At 37.2% G+C, this 26,536-nt stretch overlaps 1 protein-coding gene across 2 annotated transcripts; it reads right to left on the bottom strand.

The window, feature by feature from the left end:
- Window positions 1-2,980: 2,980 nt before the first annotated feature.
- Window positions 2,981-25,046, bottom strand: LOC146462030 (protein mesh-like). Of its 2 annotated transcripts, none has more exons than XM_085086106.1 (17): window positions 24,797-25,046; window positions 20,579-20,952; window positions 18,699-18,998; window positions 18,397-18,531; window positions 17,024-17,183; window positions 16,140-16,391; window positions 15,424-15,655; window positions 14,605-14,795; window positions 13,338-13,464; window positions 12,176-12,411; window positions 10,160-10,371; window positions 9,035-9,257; window positions 8,562-8,687; window positions 7,366-7,641; window positions 6,520-6,687; window positions 5,632-5,817; window positions 2,981-4,380 (listed from the first exon to the last, which is right to left on the bottom strand). In XM_085086106.1, exons 2-17 carry the CDS (start codon window positions 20,780-20,782, stop codon window positions 4,190-4,192), a joined length of 3,219 nt encoding a protein of 1,072 aa, XP_084942232.1. In that variant the 5' UTR covers window positions 20,783-20,952; window positions 24,797-25,046; the 3' UTR covers window positions 2,981-4,189. The 2 variants fall into 2 exon arrangements, with proteins under 2 accessions (XP_084942232.1, XP_084942233.1); XM_085086107.1 differs by lacking the exon at window positions 24,797-25,046 and adding an exon at window positions 21,112-21,306.
- Between the last annotated feature and the right edge of the window lie 1,490 nt (window positions 25,047-26,536).

The following is a 26,536-nucleotide window of genomic DNA, read 5'->3' as shown; positions in this document are numbered from 1 at the left end:
CAAAAGTACGAATAAAGGTTGTTGCTTCTGTCACTGGATCAAATCTCTACTAGTAAGGCTTTTATAATTTTGTTTTAAAACGCGTAAACAGGGATTAATTTAAATTTCAGAGAAGCACAGTGGTCACGGCGATGCAACAGTGGTTAACAACAACAACCGAAAAAGACCGCCAAAATAACAACGATTTAACGGTTGCAATTCATTACAACAAATGTGGAACTTTTACGAAATGCCTATGGTCGTAAATTCAACAGCCCAGAATAGATTGGTTAAATAACTTTCAGCTACCTGAAGTAGTTAACAAGGGGAGGCTGAATTATTAAGCATGAGCTCTAGTTGTCATGATTGATTAACTGAACTCCTATACATTTTTTTGGAACAGATCTTACCTTCATGGCTCGAATAATACGGAAACTTGGCGGCTTTGGTGGCAGCAAACAAGATCATCAGTAAAATCACAGCCTCACTCTTCATCTTGGATTTGTTTTTTGAATGAAATTTTCCAAGTTCCTCAATATTTCCCTGATTTAACAACAATGTATTGTATTCATGTATGCGCGATGAATGAAAGTTGTTATGAGAGTTCAGAGAAGTTTTACTGGTATTTAGTTTACTTAGGTAACACCGTCCTTAGCTTTGCTTTATTCTAAAGCACCGAACTGTGACGCAATAATCTTAATTTGCATAGCCCGCGTTTTCTGCGCGCCTTTTTACTTTTCGCATTATAATCTTTTCCCGACTGGCTTATTTCTAAAATTATTTATATTTTTATTAAACAATATGTTTGCTGTGTGTTTCCGCTGAAAACAGAGACAGAAAGTCACGACATGAAGTTTTAATTAAGCAATATTTTCATCAAATTATGTTGTTGGTAGAATGAATATTTATGCCTCATTGAATATCAAAATTATGCGCCCATCAATTTGAAAATTCAACACCCCCACTCCACCCCGAGGAAAATCATAGCAAAGCTAAAACAACTGAGGGGGCCGAGCAAAGTGGTTAAACAAAACTACCCCTTCCACCCATCACTCCAAAAACCAGGCCGATCAGGGTATTTAAGATGCAACGAGGACGTCAAAAAAGCAGTAGATTTAGTAACCAAAACGATAACTTTGCACCTGCATCACACAGACATTTCTTTTACATGGACTACCACATGAAATTTCCTTATTTCACGTTTGAATGAAGACGTAAACAAACGACGGCAAATTTTTCTTTCAGTGTGGCAGTAAGAATCCGACTGCAGGAGAATTTGTTTTTATGTGGCTCTTGAGAGGACATATCTGTGGGGCTTTTGACAACACTAAATTGTGATAAATTAAGGACATTTATATTGCTATCAAATAGCGGATGTCTTAGAAAACAATATTTTACTTTAACAGCTTTTACGGTTTGAGAATGGCTGATTTCGATCCATTTTGCTTCTTATTTCTGATTCACAAGGTAGGAATGCCTTTGTGGCTAAGATGTATGAAAACAAACAGTTAGCAACGAAAATCGACAGGTAGTAAACAGATTATTAAAGGTTGTGAAAAAACACTTGCAGTGTCAGAATTCAAGAATGATTAATGAACATTACTTTTTTTTAATCATATATTTTTTGGCACATTGTTTTTTTAACTTCCAATAATTCGGGGGGGGGGGGTCAAGCCCCCTGCCCCTCCCCCCTGCTACGGGCCTGTCTTTTGAAGTTCCTTTTGAGTGAGTTGTTCTCTCACAAAGACAAGTAAAGCTGGGACACCGAGGTAAGAGAAGACGTGTATGGGATCGTAGAAATCTGTATAAAATGTCGAAGATATAGGTACTGACGTTTGTATTTCACGATTTCGGGGCATAGAAGAAAATGTCTGGCGGACTATGCTGTCCACACGCCTGAGCTGTCCGTGAGGTACCTACAATTTTCTTTTAGGCCAAGCAGCGCAGGATAACCTGTCGTCTATTGCTAGTATAAAAATAATGAAAAGGAAGTCTTATATGAATAATAAAAATAATAAAAATAATTAATAATGTGACCGGTACAATGGTAATGGATATAATGAGCTAGGAAAAGCAAAGAACAAAGGAATTTTTAATGCTTTTAAAAAACGGACAACAACTTTGAGTCTCAAAAGTAACAAGACATGTTTCATCATCAGTTATGAGTTCGTTTACAGTTAATTTTAAAATATGTTACGCCATTGCAAGTTTAAAATCGGATCACGACTGTAAACGAACTCACAACTGATGATCGAAACATGTCCGTGTTACAGACTCAAAGTGGTTGTCCATGTTTTAAAAATATTAGCTTCAATGTCTGCTTTTATCAAGAACTTTTAATGCATGTTAAAGGCCTATTCAATTCTACTAGATGGGACACAGAAAACGTTGTTGTTCCAGGAGCGGAGGTGATACTCTTGGAAATCCGGGTGGGTGTCGTTGGGTGCACGAAAAAAAACACTTGGTTCCACTTGGGACACCCAGTCCCAAGAAGAACAATTCACAGGACTGGCCGAGTTCATAAACAAACTTTGGCAATCCGAAGTGACTAAAATTGTGAAGTTTTAGCAAGAAATGATTTAAACCCGAGGAATAATTATCCCTCGGAAAACATTTTATGGCCAAGACTCCACTCTTGTGTCTTTTGCTTGTTTTTCTATTCAGTTTTACTCCGTTCTCTACAACTGAGGGAAAGTGGTTAGTACCTGAATGCATCTTTGACCGAACTTGAAGTTTTGAAATTTCCTTGATAATCAGAACCTCGTATCGATGATCATACATTGCCTTGTGGTCACCCCTTTGTTGCCTTCATGCGATTCTTTTCTGTGTTTCTTACTTTTTTGTCGTTATTTCTTTTATTTTTCTTTTGAGTGTCCTCCTCATCGCAAATGCCATTTTGCCCCATCCATTTTTATTGCCGGCTCTCTGTTGCCGCCAATATTATTCCCTGGTTGTTGCCATGTACTAGACACACTGATAAGTCCCAATATATACCAATCCATAACCGAATATGCATGTATTTTACATAACCTTAAAGTTTATTCCTTGAGTACAAATGCTTATTATTTTCGTATGAAATTACGGTTTTCAGTTTATCAGACTTATTACTTTTTCTCTCTCTCCTGTAGGACATAAATGAAATCATTATCAGTATTTAAATGATAAATCTAGTGAGGGCATCTAAGGCTTATTTTGTTTTCTGCCAATAGTTTGCATCGACGTCTCTCGATGGTTAGCTCACGACGGGTCAACAAAGTTCCTTAAACTGCACTTTGTATATAACCTTTGTACTTTTTATCTCGTTGAACTCAAACTTTGCAGGCTGACAGAACCTTTTATTCTAAACAATTGTATGTTTTAGTTTTTTTTTATTTTAAAAGCTTTTGGTGGAAAACAATGAACACTGACAGCAACATTTTATTTTCAAGTTACCGCAGAACAAATGGTTGATTTTAAAAGGATACGCTGAGGCGAAATGCAATATGAAAGAATTATTCAAAAAGTTTAATTCGTCCAAAATATTTAGCACTTCTTTTAATTGTCCAAGTTTCTAAGACGAGCAGAAAAAGTGGTGGAAGATTCAAAATTAAGGGCTAAATAACTTTTCAACTATAGCTACTCGAGCCTTTTATTTCATTTTGTCACAATACTCTTTCAAAAGTGAGCGTTTGTGCTGTCATTAGTTGAAAACAATTTTTTTCTGTCAATCTTGTGGCATCATTTTCCCGTCAAAAACCGTTAAAATCGACAAACTAAAACAAGTGAAAATCCGATTGTTTAAGATACAAAGTTCTAAGCAGCAAAATTTGAGCTGCAAGTGTCGATTGTAATATACGAAGTTTTGTTTTTTTGTTAAGTAAAGTTTTCGATCGGTCAAGTTCTTTGTTTTACAACCATCATGGTATTTCGAGCAGCAGCGCCTGCACAGAGACAGGTGGAGAGGCACGACTATACCACCAGTATACTAACAAAGTTATAAAGTTTGCAACTGCAGGACTTTGTAATACAATCTGCTGCCTGTGTACATTTGGAAGACAACAGGTCTCGCAGCTGGGATTATAATTACTCTACGTAATGACACGCGGACTGTTCGTCTGGGTAAGTTGCCAGTCATAGGACGTATAGTGTGACACGCAATTGTGGGCAGCCTGTACAATCTCTTAAAATTAAATGAATGTCGCGTATGATGTATGCTTGGCGGTCCAAAACATCACACTGCTACTCCCTCTTGGTTTTCGGGTGTCTCAGTGCCTGTTGACTTAGCTGCATTCCTTCTGCGATGTTTACGTACCAGCCATATTGTAAGTACAATTATAAATATAGCGACGATGGAGACCACCACTCCGATTATGATTACAGGGGTTACGGTTGTCTGACGGGAGGAAGCCATCCTGGGCTGTTCTGCAAATGTATAGAGAGTAGTGTTTAAATTACTAATTGTAAATCTCAACGATTCTTCCATACCTGTATACAACGTAGTTTAAATGATAATGCGACCATAAACTTCTGACCACTACAAAAAACAAACAAACAAACAAACAAAACAAAACAACGACAACAACAGGTGGGATTCGAACCGACGACCTTTGGGTTCAGGCTAGTCCACTACTCTACCATCTAAGCTACAAAGTCACGATGGGAACCGCGCGTGAGTCAGAATCTTTTCTTTCATGTGTGCAGCAGTTTTCTACAACAGACAAATCATCATTTACTTGATATGCCTGACTATTATGGTCGACAACGCAACGTATGTAAAATGGTAATCAAGCTAACGAGAACGGTTCCAATTGAAAAAGTGCGCGAGTTGTGTTGGACCAAACGGAATACAATCAGAAAAAAACCCACAAGCTATCCCACCTGTTCATTGTGGCTCCATATGCTAATGGAGCGAGATCACTACTCTCCATGACACGTAACAACGGCTTTTGGCCACATCATTTGTTTAAATATGGAAGAAAAATTTTTCGGCCTTGTATCAGGCAATATCTCATCCAAAAAATGAGACCGTATAAAGTTATGATCCGAGCATGAGAACTCAGGAAAAATTACGAGACACTGTTCTCTGTTTGAGTAAAACTCAGGGTCCAGACGTGCAAAGCCCGATTCAGAACTAATCCTGGATTAACGAAAACTTTGATTCGAGTTTAATTGCTAAACGCAAATAATTTTTTTTTCAAAATATTTTTGTCGTTCAGTTTTGACTTGGGCTGCTAATATACCGAAGCTTTTTACAAACAGAACCAAAAACACTTTTCTATATGCGATGTCGAGGCTGTAGTTTTACCCCATATACTTTATAAGTTAACATATTTTAATAGAAATACTTTATATAGAATTTTTAACATTGTAATCAGTTTTTTATTTATTATCAAGGATTCATCTGTAATTTTTTAAAGTATCATAAAACATTTGTAAATAATTGCGCAATTCAGCCTTTGGCTGCGATGCAGTTTTTTTTTTTTTTTTATAAACTATTAGCTTTTAAAGACAGTCTTAAAGAGCGAGATGGAAACCTCGGTACGTTAACTAAAAATCGGGGATTAGCATTAATCGGCTTTTGAACAACTGAGCGCCGGAGATAAGTTGCCCTTTCATCTATCCCATTCCCGTCACTACCTCATAATAAGAGACGGTCACTCCACCGCTACTCACTTCTTTCACAGACGGGTACTTGTCCAGTCCAAAGACCATCCTTGCCACAGATTATTTCATCATTCCCAATGAGCGCAAAAGGCAAGTCACACTTGAATGTGTATCGATCGCCCAACTTGTTACCTTGCCCTTCAAATGTCCCGTTACGAAATGAAATATCAAGGGACTTGCACATGATAGATGCTTCTGTAAATCAAATTCGATAAGTTTAAACTAGGGGATAATTTTAACTCGTACAACCGCAAAGGTAAAGTTGCCCTTGGACAGAGCCGTAGACAAGCATATAGCCGCGATGGAATTAGTTTACTTTACCTGCCCGAATGGGATGTTAGTCCCCCAGAGGGTTTATACCTCTGGTTTTGTTTTCAGTTTTCTTAAGGGCCCGCTGGTACTTTTTTCTCCCTCACAGGGTAGAAAGGAGAGACAATACAGTATACTTTAGATTCTTAGGTAGAACAACCCAGCAACCTTCCGATCAAAAATCCAACGGGGTAAACGAGATATCACCACGCCCCACCATTGCCTCCCTCCAAGAAATATAAAACCTCAGCTCTTCCATTTCTTGTTAGTGGAGCGGTTTTAACTGTATCTCTCGGCATATGACTATGTTTTGAGACCAAGATCTTTCCCCGGAGGAACCATTTCAACCGGTTGTAAACCGGTTCCCAGTTGTAAACGTCCAACAAGATAATTGGTGGCAGTGTGAAGAAACGACGGTTGTTTGGGTTTGAACTTTACAGTTTTGAATGTTGTTGATCATGAATAGCCCAGTAAATGATAAATGGTTAAGATGATGACGGTGATGATGGTTAAGATGACAATGGTGACTATGATGATGATGGTGGTGGTGATGGTCATAAGGACGAGGACGGTAACGTATCCACTGACCTTTGTAACACCTTGGTCTTGATCCGTTCCAGACCCCACCGCGGCATGAAATTCTATCCTTTCCAACCATCACATAATCCTGGTTGCATTTGAAATGGTGTATCATGACGCCACTGTCGACATCCGTTTGAACGGATCCACTTTCAAGGGTTAAAACTGCATTGCATCCTGGTAGAAGGCAAGAAGAAGAAGTGTCAGAAGAAAAGAAGAGACAAGCTTTGCAATGTATTATTTTGCGTTCCTCCATTTCTTAATTTCAAAGTAGAATAATTGAATTCAAAAGTACTGCCACATTACTGTAGGAGGCTTTAGCTGCACGTAGTGTTGCCCAATATTGTGGCGGGACTTCCAGGTACAATGTTAGTAAATCTAAAACCTTAAACATATATTGAATATGTAGCCTACCTTTTCTCCCATACATATCTCAACTAAAAAGTATATGTATAGTTGTTACTTCACGCTACTATGAAGATCTCGTTTCCGTAACTGGCATTCTACAACCGTCGTTCCATGAGATTCAAATATCAATCAGTCATGGCAGGATTTTCCTCCACCATGGCCAAGTAACGACGGCGGAAATATTTATTCCCTATGCTGATTTTGTGCGTACGCAAAATTTGTGGTGGAAGTTGGCATTTGTTGTTTCCCGTAAGCAAATTTTGATCGCGCAACAAACATTGCGTCTGCATGGAAGGAAAGCTGAAAACTTTTAAGGCCGCATCAACTTGGATGTTAACGGTTGTTTGCGAGGACACATTCACAAACCTTGGGGTTGGGGATTGGGAGTGGGTGGGGGGTGGGGGCGATGAAGCAATATTTAAACCATGAATTAGTGTTATGCTTGACCTTCATCGTGAAGATTCCGTTTCATTTTGAGCAACCATTTCTGAAAGTCGTTTGTGTCCTCGCCAATATCTACTCGTCCAGTGACAGCGATATCAAATATGCACTGAAATGAGTGCTCGCATGTCCTGAGTGCTCTCTTCCTTGCACCAGTGTCCATCTTTGCAAGAATGGGATCATAGGCTTCCATGAACGTTGGAACGTAAGAAGAATCAAAATATTCAGAGTGATGTTCACTGGGACCATACGTAAACAGCGATTCAATCGCTGTTGTTGTCCCTACAAGTGGAAAAACAACATCTTAAATGGACTTTGTCTTCTCTTGAGTCATTCACATCTTATAAAATACAGTAGAACCCGGTGTCTCGAACTCTGTTCGAGATAGGGGGGTTTCGAGTTATCGGAGTCGATTAAAATATTCAATTTTCCAGGTTAATAATTAATAGTTTATTGATTTTCGGCACTTCGGTATACAATACAGTGCAAATTAAACTTATTTCACGAGAAACTAATGCATTTTGTATCTGTTCGTTGCACTAATTAAAATCAAATTGCTCCAGTCTTTGTTCTAGTGTTAGCATTTGATCACACGATAAGAAAAGCTAATGGGATATCTCAATGGGCATCCGTGGCGAGTTATAAGAACGAGAAATTCGAGTTATCGGGGTATTAAAATTTTGATGAAGGAAAACGAAATTTAGTTCGAGTTAGCGGGGTTTTCGAGTTATCCGAGTTCGAGTTAACCAAGTAAAAATGATTGAAAAGCTGGGTCAAATCCAAGGGACTTGAGACTCAAGCTAGTTCGAGTTAGCGGGGAAGTTCGAGTTATCCGAGTTCGAGTTACCGGGGTTCTACTGTAGTCACTTTGGTCAACAAGACCTCCCAAAAATGCATTTGTCACAGCGTCCATTGCGTGGTCACTGTTTTATAGATCAAGCGACATCCAGACCTGAAAAACACACTCGCAACACGCACTCACTTTGTACATCAATATAAGGAAGTAAATTCTGATTGGTTCTCCTGGTTCTTAAAAGTCTCTAGCTGTTCTTTTCTAAGTTAATATATACTTTAATTTCAATATGCATGTCTTCTTTAACTTTTAAAATTTGTTTATCCTAAGGCATTTTTTAAAAGTGTAATTCCTTCGCGTTAATAATCAACTGTGAAATAAATTAATATTCAATGAAGTGAACACTTACACCGTTGACCAAAATAATGGTGTAATTGGGACATGGTGGAGTCTGTGCTTAGAAATTCACCATCAGGGAGGAGATACTCTTCGTCAGTATTATCATTCCAATAACCAAGAAGTCCTTTCGTTTTTCCTGTGGTAGAGCGAAACTTGGTGAGTAAAGCAGAAGCTCAGTTTGTGGCATATTTACAATAAATATAAATTTAGGTTCAGATCAGTTGATGTCTTTCCTGGGTGGTGACGTTGAGCTGTTGGACGAAACGTTCAAGGACGAAGTGCCTGGTTTTGTATTCTGCGGGCCTGTTTACTTATATTTATTGACTGAGCCGGTGGTGTTGGTGAGAAGCGCACACTAACACATTCATGTAACTGTTCATGAGTCGCCGGATAATCCAATACTTTCAGAACAAATAATGTAACTATGAAAAGAGCCAAACATTTAACTCTCATCACATCGCTATTTTTTGTCTTTGAGAATACCTTTAAACTCCACAGGAACAGTAACCGCCATCTGCAGGACTGCAGCGTTTTCGACATACACAGTAATGCCACAAATGAACGCGAGGACGACTGTTGGGTAATTTCCTCGAGAGGTGTTTCTTATGAGCACTCCAGTGGTTTGCAGTTCATGGCCAAAGTCGATGACTTTTTCTACTCCATTGATGAATAATACTGAAACTGAGCGTGAGCTGTCCTGATGGACCTGGACGATTTGAAAAAGTGTTTTTGTCATAATGTTATTAATAAAAACAAATTGAAAGAAAAAGACTGAGGATACTAGGCTCATGCGTGATACTCGTCCTGCATACTGTTAGAGTCAGGACTCCTGCCAATGTTTAACCCTAAATTCGAGCCATTGAAATGTTCCATCCTTCCTCGTCTATCCGCCTCCCAGTAATTCCGGAAGCATTTTTGCTTTCGAGGATACTTTACTTTAAGCAACGTATCAAAGAGCGTGTTTTTAGCTAGTTTTTAATTCTTATTTCTAATTTTTATTCTTATCGCTGGCTTTGTATTTTTCTACTTTTAAATAATTGTAATTTTTAAATCATTTCTCAATCCACAGGGCCCCACTGAATATTACTTTCGTGATGTGGGCTCCCTGTATAAAGATTGTTATTATTATTATTATTATTATTATTATTATTATTATTATTTTTATTATTATTACTATTATTATTATTATAATTATTATTATTATTATTATTATTATTATTATTATTACTATTATTATTATTATTATTATTACTATTATTATTATTATTATTATTATTATTATTATTATTATTATTATTATTATTATTATTATTATTATTATTGTTATTATTACTTTACTACCACGTTCCATTCTCTCTCGCTTTTCCTTTTTTCGTTTCATTGCAACTGTATGTTCGCCAGTACCGTAACATCTCAGGATTTGTACTTGCTATCACCTCTGTGTGCTATTGATCGAAAATGTGGTGACTGTAGCTGGCGAGTTTTTACGCCACCAGTCTGTGCCGGTAATTACGTGTATCGTTCTACAGGTTTTCTGTCTCGTCGCAATTGAATTGAAAACTATAATCCCCCACGGCACGTTAGTCTGTTTAATTTCCCGTTACTTACTTGTATGGTGCTCCCTCCTCTCTGTTTCATTGCAAATGCTGTGAAACCTGTAGCCGGTGATTTCGTACTTTGCCCGCCATTCAGAGGTTGCATTCTTCCTTGCATAAGGAACTCAGAGTTATTGGCATTAAGAACCGTATACTCGCCATATCCGTTAAATGTGTATTCAACGCCGTCAAATGTAAGGATATGTGGATCTCCAAACGACGCACCTGATAAAATAAACAAATAATAAAGTATTATTAAGTCTGCATGTTTCCAGAGAAACCTAGATCCTGGTGACTTGAAGTTTTTGTTGCTTTTGTTCAGTTCTTCACTTTGATGGAAGTGAAGGTACTAAGTACTACTGAAGGAGATGAAGTAACTGTTACATTAGCTTTCAATTGATGACAACATCTTTGATGTCACAAAAAAGAAATCAAAGGACTATTACTCATTACTTGCACGCAAAAAAGCACAGCCTCCTAATATCGTTCGTAAATTGCAGAATGATTTTAATTTCTCGTTTGATCAGCTGAGAGAAATCTTCACTCTGCCACATTCTGTTGTGCTTGAATCATACGTAAAAGGTTTTCAGTTCAAAGTGATCAACTCTATTTTAAACACAAATTCTAAATTATATAAAATAGGCTTCAAAACGGATGATCTGTGCTCGTTTTGCAAGGCAGAATCTGAAACCTTACACCACCTTTTGTATCAGTGTCCCTTTGTTAGACAGTTTTGGAATGATTTTCAAGATTACTGGCACCAACTCTCAAATCAGCAAATTCGTCTTACTCTTCAAGATGTTTTATTTGGAATTATAACTAAACCATGCCCTTTACTTAACCTACTGAATTATTTTATAATAATTGGGAAACTGTTTCTATGGGACTGCAGAAGAACCCAGATTCGACCCAAAATCCAAGGATTTCAAAGTAAAATAGTCATAAAATATGAAACCGAAAGAAAGATCAATAACACAAAATTCTTTAAGAAAAAGCGGGTACTATCCCCAGTTTAATGTGAAGAATTACATTACACATAAACTTTTGTGTGGTATTTTCATTCATAAGTGCAACTGTAACCTATTGTAAGTCTCTTTTTTTTTCTTACTTCGTTAGTAACAACTTTTAATTTAATTTTAATATTGCAACTATTGTGTAACTGTATATTGTAAGTGTTAGTAGAAGTATTTAAGTATTGTTTCTATTATGATAGTATTCGTAGTAAATTTGAGTGAATTGTAATTCATTGTAAGTCTAAAAAATAGTCATACCTTGTCAGTAGAAGAATTTAATTTAATATTGTAACTATTATTATTATTATTATTATTATTATTATTATTATAATTACTTTTTTGTAATTTAGGTTAGTATCTTAAGTTGGTATGGCTAGTATTGTAAGTAAAGTTTAGTATTCTATAGTTAATAAAAAAAATAAAATAAAAAAAAACTGTTACATTAGCTATCAAAAGACAAAAGAAAGACCCGTTCTTAGAATGATTCGTAAAACTGGTGAAAAATTATGTATATGCATGGCTGTCATTTAAGATTCAGTCTTTGTATTTTCTCATAATTAGCCTTAGTTTACCCAGCTCTAAACATCGTCAGCCATCTATTAATGAATACCAGGTAAGATTATCCTTCATATTTTGGAATAAGCTTAAGGCATTTTCGTGTCTCGGTAGCGCTTCCAACTATTGCGGGTACTGGTTGTCCTCAAAACGAGTCTTGTTGGATCATCAAGGTCTTTCAGTTCCTCATACAAATTTTTCTGTTAATTTTTCTTTTTTTTTTGGGGGGGGGGGGGTGGGGCATCAGGTAGTTTTGACTTTGCCTCTGCCACTTTCGTAGCTGATTCTCCTACAGGAGAGAAACCACTACCAAGGTCTTGTGGTACACTTTCACAGATCAGCTTTGACTTCTTTAAGGGGGTTCATTTACGTCCGCTTATCGGTTGGTTTTATATTTGTTAGTATTGAGCGTTTGGTATGGGCTATTTTATGGTTACAGGGTAACATAGATCATATTTTACCAATGCTTGGAGGAATATATCTTGAATCGTTTACAGGCATTCCCAGATCTCGGTACCTGAAGCAATTGCCTGAAAACACGCAGCATTCTAGGTAAGGGACTACATTCTCACGAAACATTGAAAATAATAAAGCGGCTGTTTGATGAGACTTGGTCCGATTGGTGACAGCACAGGGTGGACCTCGAGTCAACTCCCCTTCCTTGTCATAGCAACATTCCTGTTCTAATTTTTCATCGCTGTGGGAAAAAGAAGAAGAAGAAGATGCATAATGCACTATGAGCAACGAATCTTATTTACTTAATGGTCATACATGGGTACTGGTATAACTTGATATTTCTGCATTTTCTTTTTGCTTAATAAGGGAATTAATCTGCCTTCTGTTCAAGAACCTAACGCTTATCATCCTAGCGGTTCGGAAACGGAAAATTCCAGTCTCCCGATACCGAATATTAATCGAGTAGACTCCCCTCCCCTCCACACGGGATGCTAAATAGTTCGCCATTTTAATTTTATCCCGTTGGTCTCACTAGGAGAATATGGAGCAGGATTGGCCACGTTCTGCGGCATAAGGACGGTAACATCTCCAAAACAATGTTCTGCAAAGGGAATGTAAAGTACATGGCACAGGACAGTAGAACTACAACAAAACTGAGGCTAAACTGTCTTGAAATAAATTAAAAGAAAGTGTTGAGTAGAACAAACTTGCTGTAACCTTAAATCCCACGCATGAAGTATACATGTAAGACTTTTTCAAAAGATTGAAGGCATTATTTATGCCTCATTGCAAAAAGTAGAACAACCAACTTTTTGCTGTGCTACACCGTGCTGACGAGAGCCAACCAGCTCGAAACAGCTGTCCACGGTTGCCGCATTCTGTTGATTCTCGCTTTGGTCTCTATCATGTCGCTGTCGTGTTAATTTTTCTACGCAGTCCGATCAGCCTTGCAGAAATTTGAGTCATTTATATTTTTGGCTGATTAGATCTTTCACAGACCCTGCGTATACTTGCAGCATTTTCGTTTGCGGTCCTTACTTATTGTTTACTATTTATGCACCTAGTTAGGTGAAATTGAATGTACAAGCCAATTAAGAGACCAGCATCACAAAGAGTCACTGAAATATTAATGCGAATCTCCCCTATAGTAACTACTTAGCCTTTCACCTTTGAGTTCTTGTTCGATAACAACTGTCCGTGGTCGGATTGTAATACAAATCGCAAGCTGTGAAACGCCCCTCATCCGCCAGTAATTGTCTTCGAGTTTTTGGACAAAGAGATAACGATTTATAACCTAAAAGATAAGTGAAAGTAATTTTTTTAATTAAGAATAAAATAAAATTGCGTATTGACCGAGAAGCCTTCTTACATAAGTGGCTCAAATCCTTATATTTCATGAACATGATTTCTATCATGGTCTTGACTGCCTTATAACTAGTTACAGACTTCTGAATTTGAATGGCATGTGTGCAAGATCATGTCGCAAACAGGTTTTTTTTTAATTATTATAAAAAAAAAATACACATACATTAATATTTCTTACAATACTTATAACAAAAAAAACCATACATACATTATACGGATACATTACCATAGAATACACAAAAAAAGCCTACATACTAAACGTACAAAACAAAAACTGAAGTGCTAAGTAACGGAATATTGATGTTTAAAGGTTGTCATAAAAGGAAGCAGCTTTTGCCATTTTTTTTCTTGCGGATTTCTAAGTCCTTATTTTTTCCGCTATGAAACTTTCTATTAGATAAGTCGATTCAGCAGCATTAAATTGGGTTTTATATTTTGATAAATTACATGTTTACCTAGAATAATTATATGATTTAATAATAAATTTTCTTTACTTATAAGTCCAAATGTTATGTCTAATGCACTCAGATGATTAACACTAAAACTATGCTCTTTTAACCACTCTATCACCGAAAACCAGAAATCCTTAGATGTATCACAATAAATGAATAAATGCTCGAGGGGCTCTTCTAATTTTTCACAAAAGGAGCAAGGACGTACCTTCCCCGGGGCGATTGTTTTTACAAACCCAACCTCAATTTTCCACTAGCAGATATGGATGATGATGCTGATAAATGATGATGATAATGATGATGATGGTGATGATGATGATGATGATGATGATGATGATGATGATGGTAATGATGAGGATGATAATGATAACGAGGACGGTGATTTCTACAAACTAAAGCCCGTTTCATAATCAAAAGGTTTTCTTTCAACTAACAAGTTACACACGTTTATATTTAAATTATAAAACCACTATTAGTTTCCCAGCTTGCGTGAAATTCCCCCTTTTTATTTTTAAACACAAGATGACTTCGTTGTGAACTATTTCATTTTGAAAATTAACTCCAATTTTAAGGATTGTTTTTGTTAGACATCTTCACATTATGAAATCAATACTCACCTTTGTTATGAAACTGTACATCCTCTGATTGGTCTTTTATCCAGTGTAAACAGCTTTCATTTGCCAAGAGCGTACTAGTTACAAGGAAGAGGTCACTCCAAATCCAATGCTTGGATACATATTTGTACCCATCCCGTACCAAGCTCTGTACACGAATCATTTGTAGCTGGTTTAGCGCTACCGGGTCCTTGCTGAGTCGGCAAAAAGTAATATTTGAAAACAAGGAGCGATTAGAAATGTCCGACTGGCTGACTGACTGAAAGAATGAATGAAGACTGAAATGGACTTAGAAGATGATAAATGACTTACTGACGACTGACTGATTGACTGACTGACTGACGGACCGACTGACTGACTGACTGAATGTCTGACTGACGGACTGACGGACTGACTGACTGACTGACTGACTGACTGACTGTCACTGACTGACTAATTGGCTGGGTATAACTGACTCTGACAGACATTCACTGACTGACTGATGAACAATGACTGACACACTTACCGATACTGAATGGATGTGTGTGGATGTAAGCATGTGTGGTTGCACAGATGGCATTCCTGATGGCTGACCGAACTATGTCCTAGCTGGCCTGTGGACAATGGTGGTTTTTCTTCCTTATGGCCAGGAAATTAAACTTTCAGTTGAAATTGTAGTTCATGACTTAAGGTTTTCTATTTAAATACTAGTCGCTATTCGAAAGTATGTATTTTTAATTTATTGTAACAATTCACCTGTCAAATGAATGCATTACAGGACGTCATGTCAATTTTTCATTTATATGTTCACATCATAATAGCAATGATTTGGTGGCGACTTACCTTGTATTATTCAGTTCTGGCAGATCAAACTCGGCTTTTCCCACATTTTCTTGTTCGCTGACAACAGTTATAACACTGTGAACTTGAATGGTACCGAGATTAATGATCTGTACTGTGATAGGCCGATCAGCCAGCTCGTCTGGATTCCATGAGATCTGCACTCGTCTTCCTGTAGTCCAGGCTGTAGGATACTCAATAAGTTGAATGCTTGCATGGTAAAAATTAATCGGTTCTAAAAAAAATACAAATACAAATACAATTCGGTTTTGATGTGGTTGTTTCTGATAAATGCATTTCATTCGAGCAGAGTTAAATTCAGTAGGTCCAGCCAATAGACTTATTTTCATGGGTGCAGAAACGGGGATCTTGAAAATTACCCGATTCGGGGGCGCAGCTAGGGTCTGGGGAGGGAAACTCCCTTATATTAGTGAGGAATTTGAGGGGTATAGTTGTCCCTCAAGTCGACTGAGCTCAGAAAGTTTCTTTCGGGGGCCAAACAGAGGTAAAAATGCAGGACTAAAGAAAATAATTAGTGCTTCGACAATTAATTACAATCAGTTAACATTACAGTACTTCAAAATTGCATCTGAGACTTGAATTAATAAGGGTTAGATCATTTTGAAATAAGTTGATCGATAACTTGATAATATCAACGTGTGCAGTAAAACATCACTAAGCAAATGAATATTTATGCATTATTAATAAAAAATTCCTACCTAAAATAAAAACTTTCGCAAATTTCAACTTCGTAACGTCATTTGGATAAAAATAAACTTCGACTTCCTTCCTCGTAGCTGTGAAAGGTGCGGCACAAACAGCGTTTGTGTCGTTAAAGTTTTGTCCTTTCACTGTTCCAGCCTCACCGAAATCACAAAGAAAATCGGAGTCAGGGCGGTAACAAAGGCCAGTCACAAGAATGCTGGAGCCGCTTGGAAGAGATCCTCCATGTGGGTAAACTGATACGCTTTCTAACAATAAAAAAATAACTTGTACATAAGTCAGTTAGAATAAATAAATAAATAAATAAATAAATAAATAAATAAATAAACAGAGCTTGTCGTGCTTAATTACTTGGCAGACTTGATTCAGACAACCTGTAACGAGTGCGCTGCAGCAAAAGCAGGCACCATCCATGCTAATTAGCATGGATGAAATGACTTCGGCATGACAATTGCGTAACGTGTAAAGGCTGGTAGAGACATAAGCACAAAGCTACATTTTGCTTCATCAGCACAGTGGCAGACGAGATGAACGCGCAAAAAACCATTTCTTGAAGGAATTTTCGATACCAGCTCCCTTCGATGTTAAGCGAGATGGCGAGCGAAACGGTTGACTGCCTTGTGCTTGTGCTTATGTCGTCCCCTTTCTCATTAGTGAAAACTGCCACATAAAGCATAAGCACAAGAAGAGCGAACGTGTTTGTTCTTCTTATGCTTATGCTTATGTCTCAAGTATTCTCACTTGCTTAAGCATCATTTGTGATTATGCTTATGCTTATGTCCTGTAGTGAAAACCAGGCTTCAGGCACCGAAATGATCCTGACGTTGGATGATGAAGAAATAAAAATGAATGGTTGGAAACTGCTTTGCGGTCAACTCACCTTCGCTTTCACATATCTTGTCGTCAATCGTTTCAACATCATCTACTCTGAAGAACCATACACCTGGCCGGCCACAATTAGTTGTGCTAACAAGAGTCAATACATCGTCTGTTCCAGAGACCTTTGGTTGATAATATGAATATCCGTAGCTGAATCCAACCTATTGAAAACAGGAAATATTTCTAAATGAATAATCAACGTTTGTTAATTAATAAAACTCATCGACTTTGTTTCACGAGGGCGACCCTTAAAAGAATGGTGCCTACTAATACAGAAATATTTTTGCGCAGTTTATGACTATGTGGGAAAAAGAGATCTTAGCAAGGGCTTTTGGAATCCAAAAAGAAAATTGGTTGTAACCACGCATTTTTAGAGATAATTAAGCAACAATAATTCTAAAAAGCTCTAAAATATAAACGAATGTATGGACTTGTTTTCAAATTGAAGCTTTATTATCTCTGAAAAATGCATAGTTACCCCAATTTTTCTTTTTGGAGACCAAGACCACTGGCTAAGTTCTGCTTTCTGTGCATAGTTTTAAATCGCGCCAAAATATCCCTGTATTAGTAGGCACCACCCATAGGAAACCCGAGTATCTCGAGATGCCCAGAACGTATGCGCAGGAACAAACGTAGGCACCGTCCTTAATAGTCTAATTAACGACTAACAAACCTGTGATCCTCAGATGCCAGATCTGGAACCTGGTTTATTATGGAATTGGAATTTGGAACCACGATTATTATAGCTAATTTGTTAAAAATTTGCCTTCAGGGCTTAAGTCAGTTTTTCTGTTAAATTTTTGAACTGTTACGTAGCTGCTAGAGTAGCCAAAGAATGTTAGACGTTTGTAGACTATATTACGTTAAGATGAACTGTGTAATTTATTCCATAGGCACTCTCCTTGTAAAGCCCCAAAGGGTTTGTTGTGAGCTCCTGCCCAAGCTTAATTTCAGTAATCTACCAAAGTGAATAAAATAAACGGATCCTTTTTTTTTTACTGAAAGTACCAGTATATTTAGCGCAGCGCACTTACCGGTGACACTCTCCAGATCGAATTGGAGTTTGCATGGAAATGTTCGTTTTTTGAGGAGAGGAAAAACCCTTTCTGAGCAAAGACGAGAACCAACAGGAAACGCAAGCCTTATATATAAGACGCCGAGTCAGAGAATTCGAACGCGGACCACATTGATTGATTGAATTACTGATTGACTGATTGACTTTCAACTACTACCCCACAAGCAATTGTCGTGTATAAATAAGCGTAATGGTATGGTATGGTATGGCATGGGTTAACTAACCAGTGACGAGAGGGTGAGAAGGAGTTAGAGAGACTGCTAGCAACAGAAACCCGTACACACAGGACTGGTATTTACCTTTGCCGGTCGTCCTCCTAAACCGTTTGGATTTCCTCCGTCTAATGTACCCGTTGTCCACGAAAGTTTGTCGTACAGATATCCCACAAATGACATATGTCCATTGCTTGCTATCAGCACTTGAAACGTGTTTTTCTACGAATGAGAGAATCTCAGTGGTAAATGACCATTTTATCTGTCACCTTAAAGAGACAAGTTGGCTCAAACATTGCTTAGTATTAACGCCACCTTTTTCGTGTAGCCATGATAGGTTAGATAGAGTAATTGCCCTATACATGAACTGAATGATTTGCCTACCATACCTTTTGCAAGTAAATGTCACTGGCTCCAAAAAACGTTACTTCATTCCATGTGGCGATAGCTGCCCAGGACGCTGCGAATCCTGGGTAACGGGGAAACGCTCTTTGAATGTCTTTTGTTATTCGGGCAACAGTCACATTTTCACTTGTTACCCTGTACCAGACATTGCCGCCTCTTTTTGTAAAAACGTCTGCCCAGTATGGTGCTGCTGCGTATGTTTTATCCCTCAGCGGAAATCCTGCTGGTGATGTGTCAGGTGATCTGATTTTAGCACCAAATGATATAATTCCATTTTCGTTTACCTTGGAACGAATTGAAAAGGAAAATAAAATTACTTCAATCAATATTTTTTTCACGGCAATGAGGTCAAATCGTGGAAAACAACTAAATTCGGCCGAGGAAAAAAAGTCTGGTCATTCATCCATTCATTCATTCATTCATTCATTCATTCATTCATCCATTCATTCATTCATCCATTCATTCATTCATTCATTCATTCATTCATTCATTCATTCATTCATTCATTCATTCATTCATTCATTCATTCATTCATTCATTCATTCATTCGTTCGTTCGTTCGTTCGTTCGTTCGTTCGTTCGTTCGTTCGTTCCTCCAGTCAGTCAGTCAGTCAGTCAGTCAGTCAGTCAGTCAGTCAGTCAGTCAGACAGTCACTAGTTTGTAATTCGCTCGTTCTTTCGTTCATTCACCCAAGAAGGTTGATAACCGATCATTTATTGACCTAACGTTTACCGAACCCATCTGTATGTACTGAATCCGTATACAGAAATACTGAATCTTTTCGTATACTGCGGAATCTATTCGTCCATTCATTCTGCCGACCCACTATTGGAATCAAGTTTATAATTCATGTTTACTACAAGAAATAAATTGATATAAAACAAGAAACTTTACTGGAAAGTTAGTTCTATTTATGATGTTCAAGGTACAAATTTGTGACATTTGTTGCATTTAAAGGAGTCAAGAGAATTATTATACCAAAATACTTAACTCGAAGCCGGTAATGTTTTGGCTTCAAATTATGTTTATGCGTAAGGAAAACATTCATGAACATATTTGCGTAGGACTAACATAAATAAAAACATTAACGGTGATACCGCATAGTAATCGCCTTTCAGAAAGTTATGGCTTTGAAATAAATACACGCTGAAGTATTAAATGACATATCAAGTTTCATTTTTGGATTAAAATCCTGAATGAAAATCGGAAACATTAAAACGCTTTGAATATTAACTCAAAATAATATTAATTGTTAATTGCGTTGTTCATAACGAAACGCATCGATGAATTTTCCAGAAGCTTTATTAATCGTGGAGAAAACAAAACACGACTTTTAAGTTGTCAAAGACCACTCAAAAATAAACAATTTGCATGTCTATACCCCCTAGGAAAATGCGGCAAAATGCTACAATGTGTTTATTTCATTTCGAAGTTTTAGTTTTAACTCTTACAGATAAAATCATTGCATCGCAGCTATTCATGATCCAAAAACTTTGTGCCAATGGGTATGATTAGTTTTTCTTACACAAATGAAAATATTGACGCCTTAGTGACTTAACATTGGTAATAAGTTTCGCAGTTGGACAGAAAATTTATTACGCGGTAAAACGTCTTCCGTAAGCTAGGACATGACCAACTCATTTACCTTGATCCGTTGACACAAATTTGGTAAACCAACAATGTAAACCAGGCCAAAAATCTTTGATTTCACACACCGGGATCGATTGTCTGGGGCAAAGCATTAATTTAGAAAAATCAATGTAAATGAACCTTAGCTAAACATTGAGATAAAACACATACAGGTTACTGATCACAACACCAGATCATCACCGTGAATTGCTTTTCACCCACTCGAGTACTTACATACAGCGCAGTGAAATTCTTTCCAAAGAATGGAAATTCAGGAGTTGAAATCGTTCTCGAAGTATTGTCGTCTTCAACAGGTAAAGTTTTATCCCCCGCGTCTGTTCCAAACGGGTACAACTTGAGGGTGTACGAATCGACGGTGGAGTGAAAATCTATTATAAGCAAGGTGAATGTGATCAACTCATTGAGAAGCGCTGCCATCCCTAACCGTTTGACTTAGCAGGTTATAGATTAATTTATCGTCTCACGGCCAGTTCTGTCACCGTTTAGCTACTCACAACAGCGTGCTCTCACGGAGAGAAGATACATCTCAAACCGGGTGCCTTCAGTTCTTATATTCTTTGTTCAATGTGCTGCAATTATTGCACAATCTGCAAGAGAAAAAACGAAAATTACCAGAACCACAAACCGGCGTAGCAACGGATTTGAAAGCCAGTGGGCCAAATTTGAATGTCATGTTCTCCTCAAAAAGAATAATCTGCGGGAAGTAATTAACATAATGGTGCGGACAAATTATAAATGGTGCGTACATAAAACATATTTGTGAAGAAAGGGTCGACACCAGCTTGCCGCTTTCCGAATCATCTTTCAAAAAAAATGTCCAAGCCAGAAAAGAAACTGTAGGTGGCATCAAGATTTATAGAACCGCCGTCATACCGAGTAACGCGACGTTTGAATAAATAAAACATAACTTTATGTTTTTCTTTTCATTCCGTTCAAATATTTGAACAACCACCTGTTTTAAAATTGCACCGCTCTTTAGTTCCTTTGTATTACTTGCTTGTGTATGTTGTCTCATGGGGTCGGGTTAAATTAATAACAACTGACACGCTCAGTGGGGACTTTTCATTTCTGCCCTGAGCTTTTTTTACATCAAATAGAACAGGGCCGAGAGCGTGTGCAAATTTAAAACAATATGACACAAATAGCATACAATCAGAAAACAACATTTTTACTTCTTTTACACAGAAGTAAACCTCATGAATACATTCAAGACACGACAATTTATTTTACCTACTAATGGGATAAATGCACATACAAAATTAATGCAACTTGCGCTTATCATGATATACCAGCAGTAATACACATTAAGAACAAAATTAAAGGTTCATATATGACATTCTTAAGCCGAGTAAAAATTAGCTAAAATGTTATGACTGATGTGCTCAGAACAACGATAAAAAACAAAGCAGCTATATATAGTCACGAAACAGCATGACGCAGTATCTCATTAACTCACGTCCACACATTTTTTCTCTGGCTGACCGACATTTTTTAATTTTCATCTCTCGTTCGCAGTTAATCTAAATTTTCCTTAATATTCACAATCCTGAACACTAATATGATCTAAGAACACAACAGTTACAGTCGGAAAAGTTTTCTTTTCTTTATTTTATAAAGGCATTTTCCATTTTCTGAAAAAACGGGCTGTCAAAAATTGGTTGCCACGGAAACATCAAAGTCAATGAATACTAACCGACCACACCACATTGTTTCCAGACACATTTCTGAAAAAAAGTCATTTTCACATTTCATGGGGTTTGCTCAATCATTAAAAACATTATTCACGTTCAAAGTCGCCGCGGGAGAATCGGTCCCACCCCGCGGTCTCCATAGCGTTAATTTCTTAGCTTTTCATAATTAAAAAAGAAAGAAAGAAGGAAAGAGCACTTAACATACATATTCCACTTGATTTTGGGGCTATTAGAAAGGATAAAACACTTCAACTTCTATTTTTACAGCACGATGAGTACTGGAAGTGTTAATAAGGGGTTTCGCATACAATGCACAACCTCATCAGTATTATTTCAGCATCGTATTAATTTGTTGTAGTACAACAAATTAATACGATACTGAAAGAATAATGTGGGATTTTAACTCCTTCCCAGTCGATCCCATGATTGGCCTTTGTCTGGTCTTCCCAGATTGCAGATGTTGTTTGTTTCCGATGTTCACCCAGTCTCCTCTCCAGAGTTCTAGCTGTCTCGCCTATGTAGTGGCCCCGCAACCGTTGCACGCGTGATATCGTATACCACGCATGTCCTTTTCTCAGTAGATGTCGTTTCCTTTGGGTGTACTAAAATGGACCTCTCAGTGTTTGTTTGATGTCTTGTGCCCTAAAAACTCTACTAAGATGTTCTTTGATAAAGAGTCCGAGGAGATCAAGAGAAAAATTAAGGAAGCCATCCACATTAAACGCCAACGTCGTCCCACGTTAAACAGAGACGGGGGCAAAGATCTTCCCCCCATTTTTAACCACTTCTTGTCACGTGACTAGACAACATGTAATCACGTGACAACATGTAGCTCACTTTGCTGATGAAGACTGTGAGATATGGTCAAAAGCTACGTTTTGCTCTAATTTCTCCGACCTTGTGACAAGAATTTAGTATTATTTAACGTTTTCCGAGGTCAGGAATGAGTGTACATACTTTAGTCAAATTAATACGATGACAAAGAAAAAACGTTGGCATTTTAAACACGTGACAGAAAAACGAACCTTTGACAGATACTCCATCGGTTGATATCTACGGTGCCTACTAATACAGAGGTATTTTTGCACGGCTTATGACTATGTGGAAAAAGCAGATCTTAGCAAGGGCTATTGAAATCCAAAAAGAAAATTGGGGGTAATCGCACATTTTTTAGAGATAATTAAGCAACAATAATTCTAAAAAGCTGTAAAATATAAAGGAATGTATGGCATTTTTTCCAAACTGAAGTTTTGTTATTTTTCTTCTTTTTGGATACCAAAAGCACTTGCTAAGTTCTGCTTTCTCCGCATAGTTATAAACCGCGCAAAAATATCCCTGTGTTAGTTGGCACAACTCATAGGAAACCCGAGTATCTCGAGATGCGCAGAACGTATGCGCAGTAACAAAAGTAGGTACAGTCCTTTTACAAAAGGCTTGGTCGTTTGAATGCCGTTCTAATATCTGACTGATTTGAATGCACGTCCAAATGAATTCTGTGATTCGGCACCAGGGTATGGAACGTGTGGGTCATAACAAAGCCCCAGTTCAACATTATTTTTGTCTCAACCACTATTTCATGCACATTTCTTAGTGGTTCATGCCATTTAATTCGTGAAAGTCTTTCACAACTCTAAACAGTTGTAACAAAATCCTTCGGCTCGTATTTCATGATAAGGGTGCGTGTTTTGGGTACATATTTTGTGTATTCTGGTAAAAGAACACGCTGAAAAATTTATGTTGTTTCCTTTGCAAGGTAACGAAAACATATCCAACTGGCCAAAGTAAAATAATCAAATCCTTGTTAATGTTTAGAAAGAGAATATATTTAATTTTCGTGCCGGTATTCTGATTTTGAAATGTCAGGAATATGTCCCAAAACAACATGCCTTTGATCTTAAAAGTCTCCCAACTTTAATTCTACCACTCCAAACATAGATGACGCTCGACCATATGCCAGGTGCCATTATTCCATATTGTCAAGGTCAAGTAAAATTTGTTGTTCTATATACTGTGAAGACTAATTGTGTTGTTCAATATATTGTCACATATACTGCGTTGTTTGATTGCCAGGTCTATTGTGTTTAGCTGATCTATGTCAAGACTACATTGTTATCGATTTGTTGTGTTCCTTTGGACTTATTTCAGTTAGTTCGGTACTTGTATCTGACTTATCACCCTAAAACGTTATAGAAACACAGAAGGCATTTTCTGATCCACGGCAATTGTCTTTTGATGCGCCACGCGCAGCCTGTTCGAAAAACAATTTAAATTGCGTCGAAGTGCGCATGCACTGCGCTCGAGATCTCCAATAATTAATGCAGAGTTTAATTATTTACCACAGAAGAACTTGGCATTGATCAGTTGTTAAATTTGCTAATTGATAAAAGATGATTAATTCCAGTGCTAAACGAAAATAATGCACATCTGAGGTCTTCGTTCTAGACAATCATTAAAAGGGCATTTGAGTTAAGTTTAGAGTATTAAAAAAAGATGATAATAAAGGCTTACTCACTCTAGCCACTGACAGCACAACGGAAAAATGCTGATTGCTGTTGACTCGGAGAATGGACTAAAAAACGCTAATTAATAAGAGCGAAAGGAAGCAATATTTTTCCGGCTTGTATATACAAGACAGGTGGTGGAAAACGAACTCGACAGTGTTGTCTCCGTTTTTTTGTAAGTAGTTCCAAATGCTGAATATTGTACACTGTTTTGTAGATAAGTGACGATCGTTTCTTACCTCAATCGCTTCCCAAGTTCATGGCTTCGTTTAAGGTTGCTGAATAAAATAGCCACACGGCTATAGCTTGTTGACACATTCGAGCTTTGGAGTTTTCCTGAAAACGTCTGGCGCTAAAACTCGTTGTTTCCCTTTCTTCTCAAAACACGCACCTCGATTAATTAAACTTGTGATTAAGAAAGACTAGAGAACTTTTACAGTTTTTATCAACAGGATTTTACAGCTTTGCTGTAATACTGTGCGCTGTATTTATGCGCACAGGTGAATGAAAATGAAAATGAGTATGATACCGGCCACCTAACAGACGCCTGTTACATACGTCACCAGTGCTCTCAAGCCTTTTGTTTAATTTAGTGTCTTTACGAGTGAAAGCGAAGAAGGGTAAAAACACGACATCGACTTTAAAATGATCAAAATAAATAAAAGAAATTGAAATGATCCATTGCCAATTTGTAAACAGTATCCGATAACAATTCCAAGCAAATACTATATGTTTCTTGCATATTTAATTTTGCTTTACAAAAATCTGAATTTTACCTTAAAATTAATTAAAACACTGAAAGAAAGAAATAGAAGAAGAAGAAAGCAATCACTGAACAAGTGATAAATTCATAAAGCTCACAAACTGCGCGCGTCAGCTGTCCGAGTCCGAATAGCGTTGACAGGAATAATAAAGTGCTTATTATTGTAGGCATTGAAATATTATGGAAATCTTTAATAATTACTTTATCAACCTTTATGGTAAATTATAAAACAATAAATGACGTTTTAAACCTCAGGGCTAATATTGGGGTGGAGATGAAAGAAAAAATAAAAAAATAAACAAGTCTGGTCTATTATTTATTTGCGCAAGCACTTCTTTCAACACACCGTATTGACTTGAAAAAAATACATACATACATCACAATAACAGAAAAAAAGGTATTTGCTCACAATAACACTTCAGGTTAATCAGGCATTTATTAAGTTATACTTTATTTTTCCCCATGATGTCGTTACATTTAATACATATATCCTGCCAAGTGAACTTGTCCACTCGCGGCGGAAAAGATTAATTGTTTCAATGCATCGCGAATGTTCCTCAGGCGACTTCATAGGTCTACAAAAAAGGAGAGAGAAAAAAAAAGAAGATTTATAGCATCGCATTTATCCAGGGTTGGTAAACTAAAACACTTTTACTAGAAGTACTAGTTAAGTACGTTCGACCCTCTCAATCAGTACATTTTCTAAATTGTCAAAAAGATAAAAAATAAATAATAATAATAATAATAATAATAATAATAATAATAATAATAATAATAATAATAATACTATGATATATATATTTGGTTTTATTTGGCCTGCTGCCATCGTAAACTCGGAGATTCGACGCAGCACGAAAGATTCTTTGGAAACTCACTCCCTTATATATCTAAATTGAAAAAGGACAGTCTTCATTAATAATTAATTTTACCAATACAAGTGAATTTACACAACGACTGCATACGAGTGTTGTTGCAAAATGAAAAGCTGATTAAAAAATCCCATTGATAAAAAAAAAAAACAAAGAACAACCCATGATACAGTGGCTAGCTTACAATCTTGCCTTTGCTTTCCAATTTAGAGCAGGCCATCAGCCTAAGCGACTGTTCCTTTATACCCTTGCTTACGCTCAGTTAAAAACAGTTGAACCTGTATAAAGCGGTCATCCTCGAGGAATGGCTAAGTGATCGCTTAAGACAGGTTGCACAGAATACACGT

Source organism: Pavona decussata, unplaced genomic scaffold (genome assembly GCF_977016875.1).
Source record: "Pavona decussata unplaced genomic scaffold, jaPavDecu1.1 SCAFFOLD_192, whole genome shotgun sequence".
Classification (NCBI taxonomy): domain Eukaryota; kingdom Metazoa; phylum Cnidaria; class Anthozoa; order Scleractinia; family Agariciidae; genus Pavona; species Pavona decussata.
The sequence above is the reverse complement of the archived record's forward strand: the minus strand, read 5'-3'. Positions and strand labels throughout refer to the sequence as shown.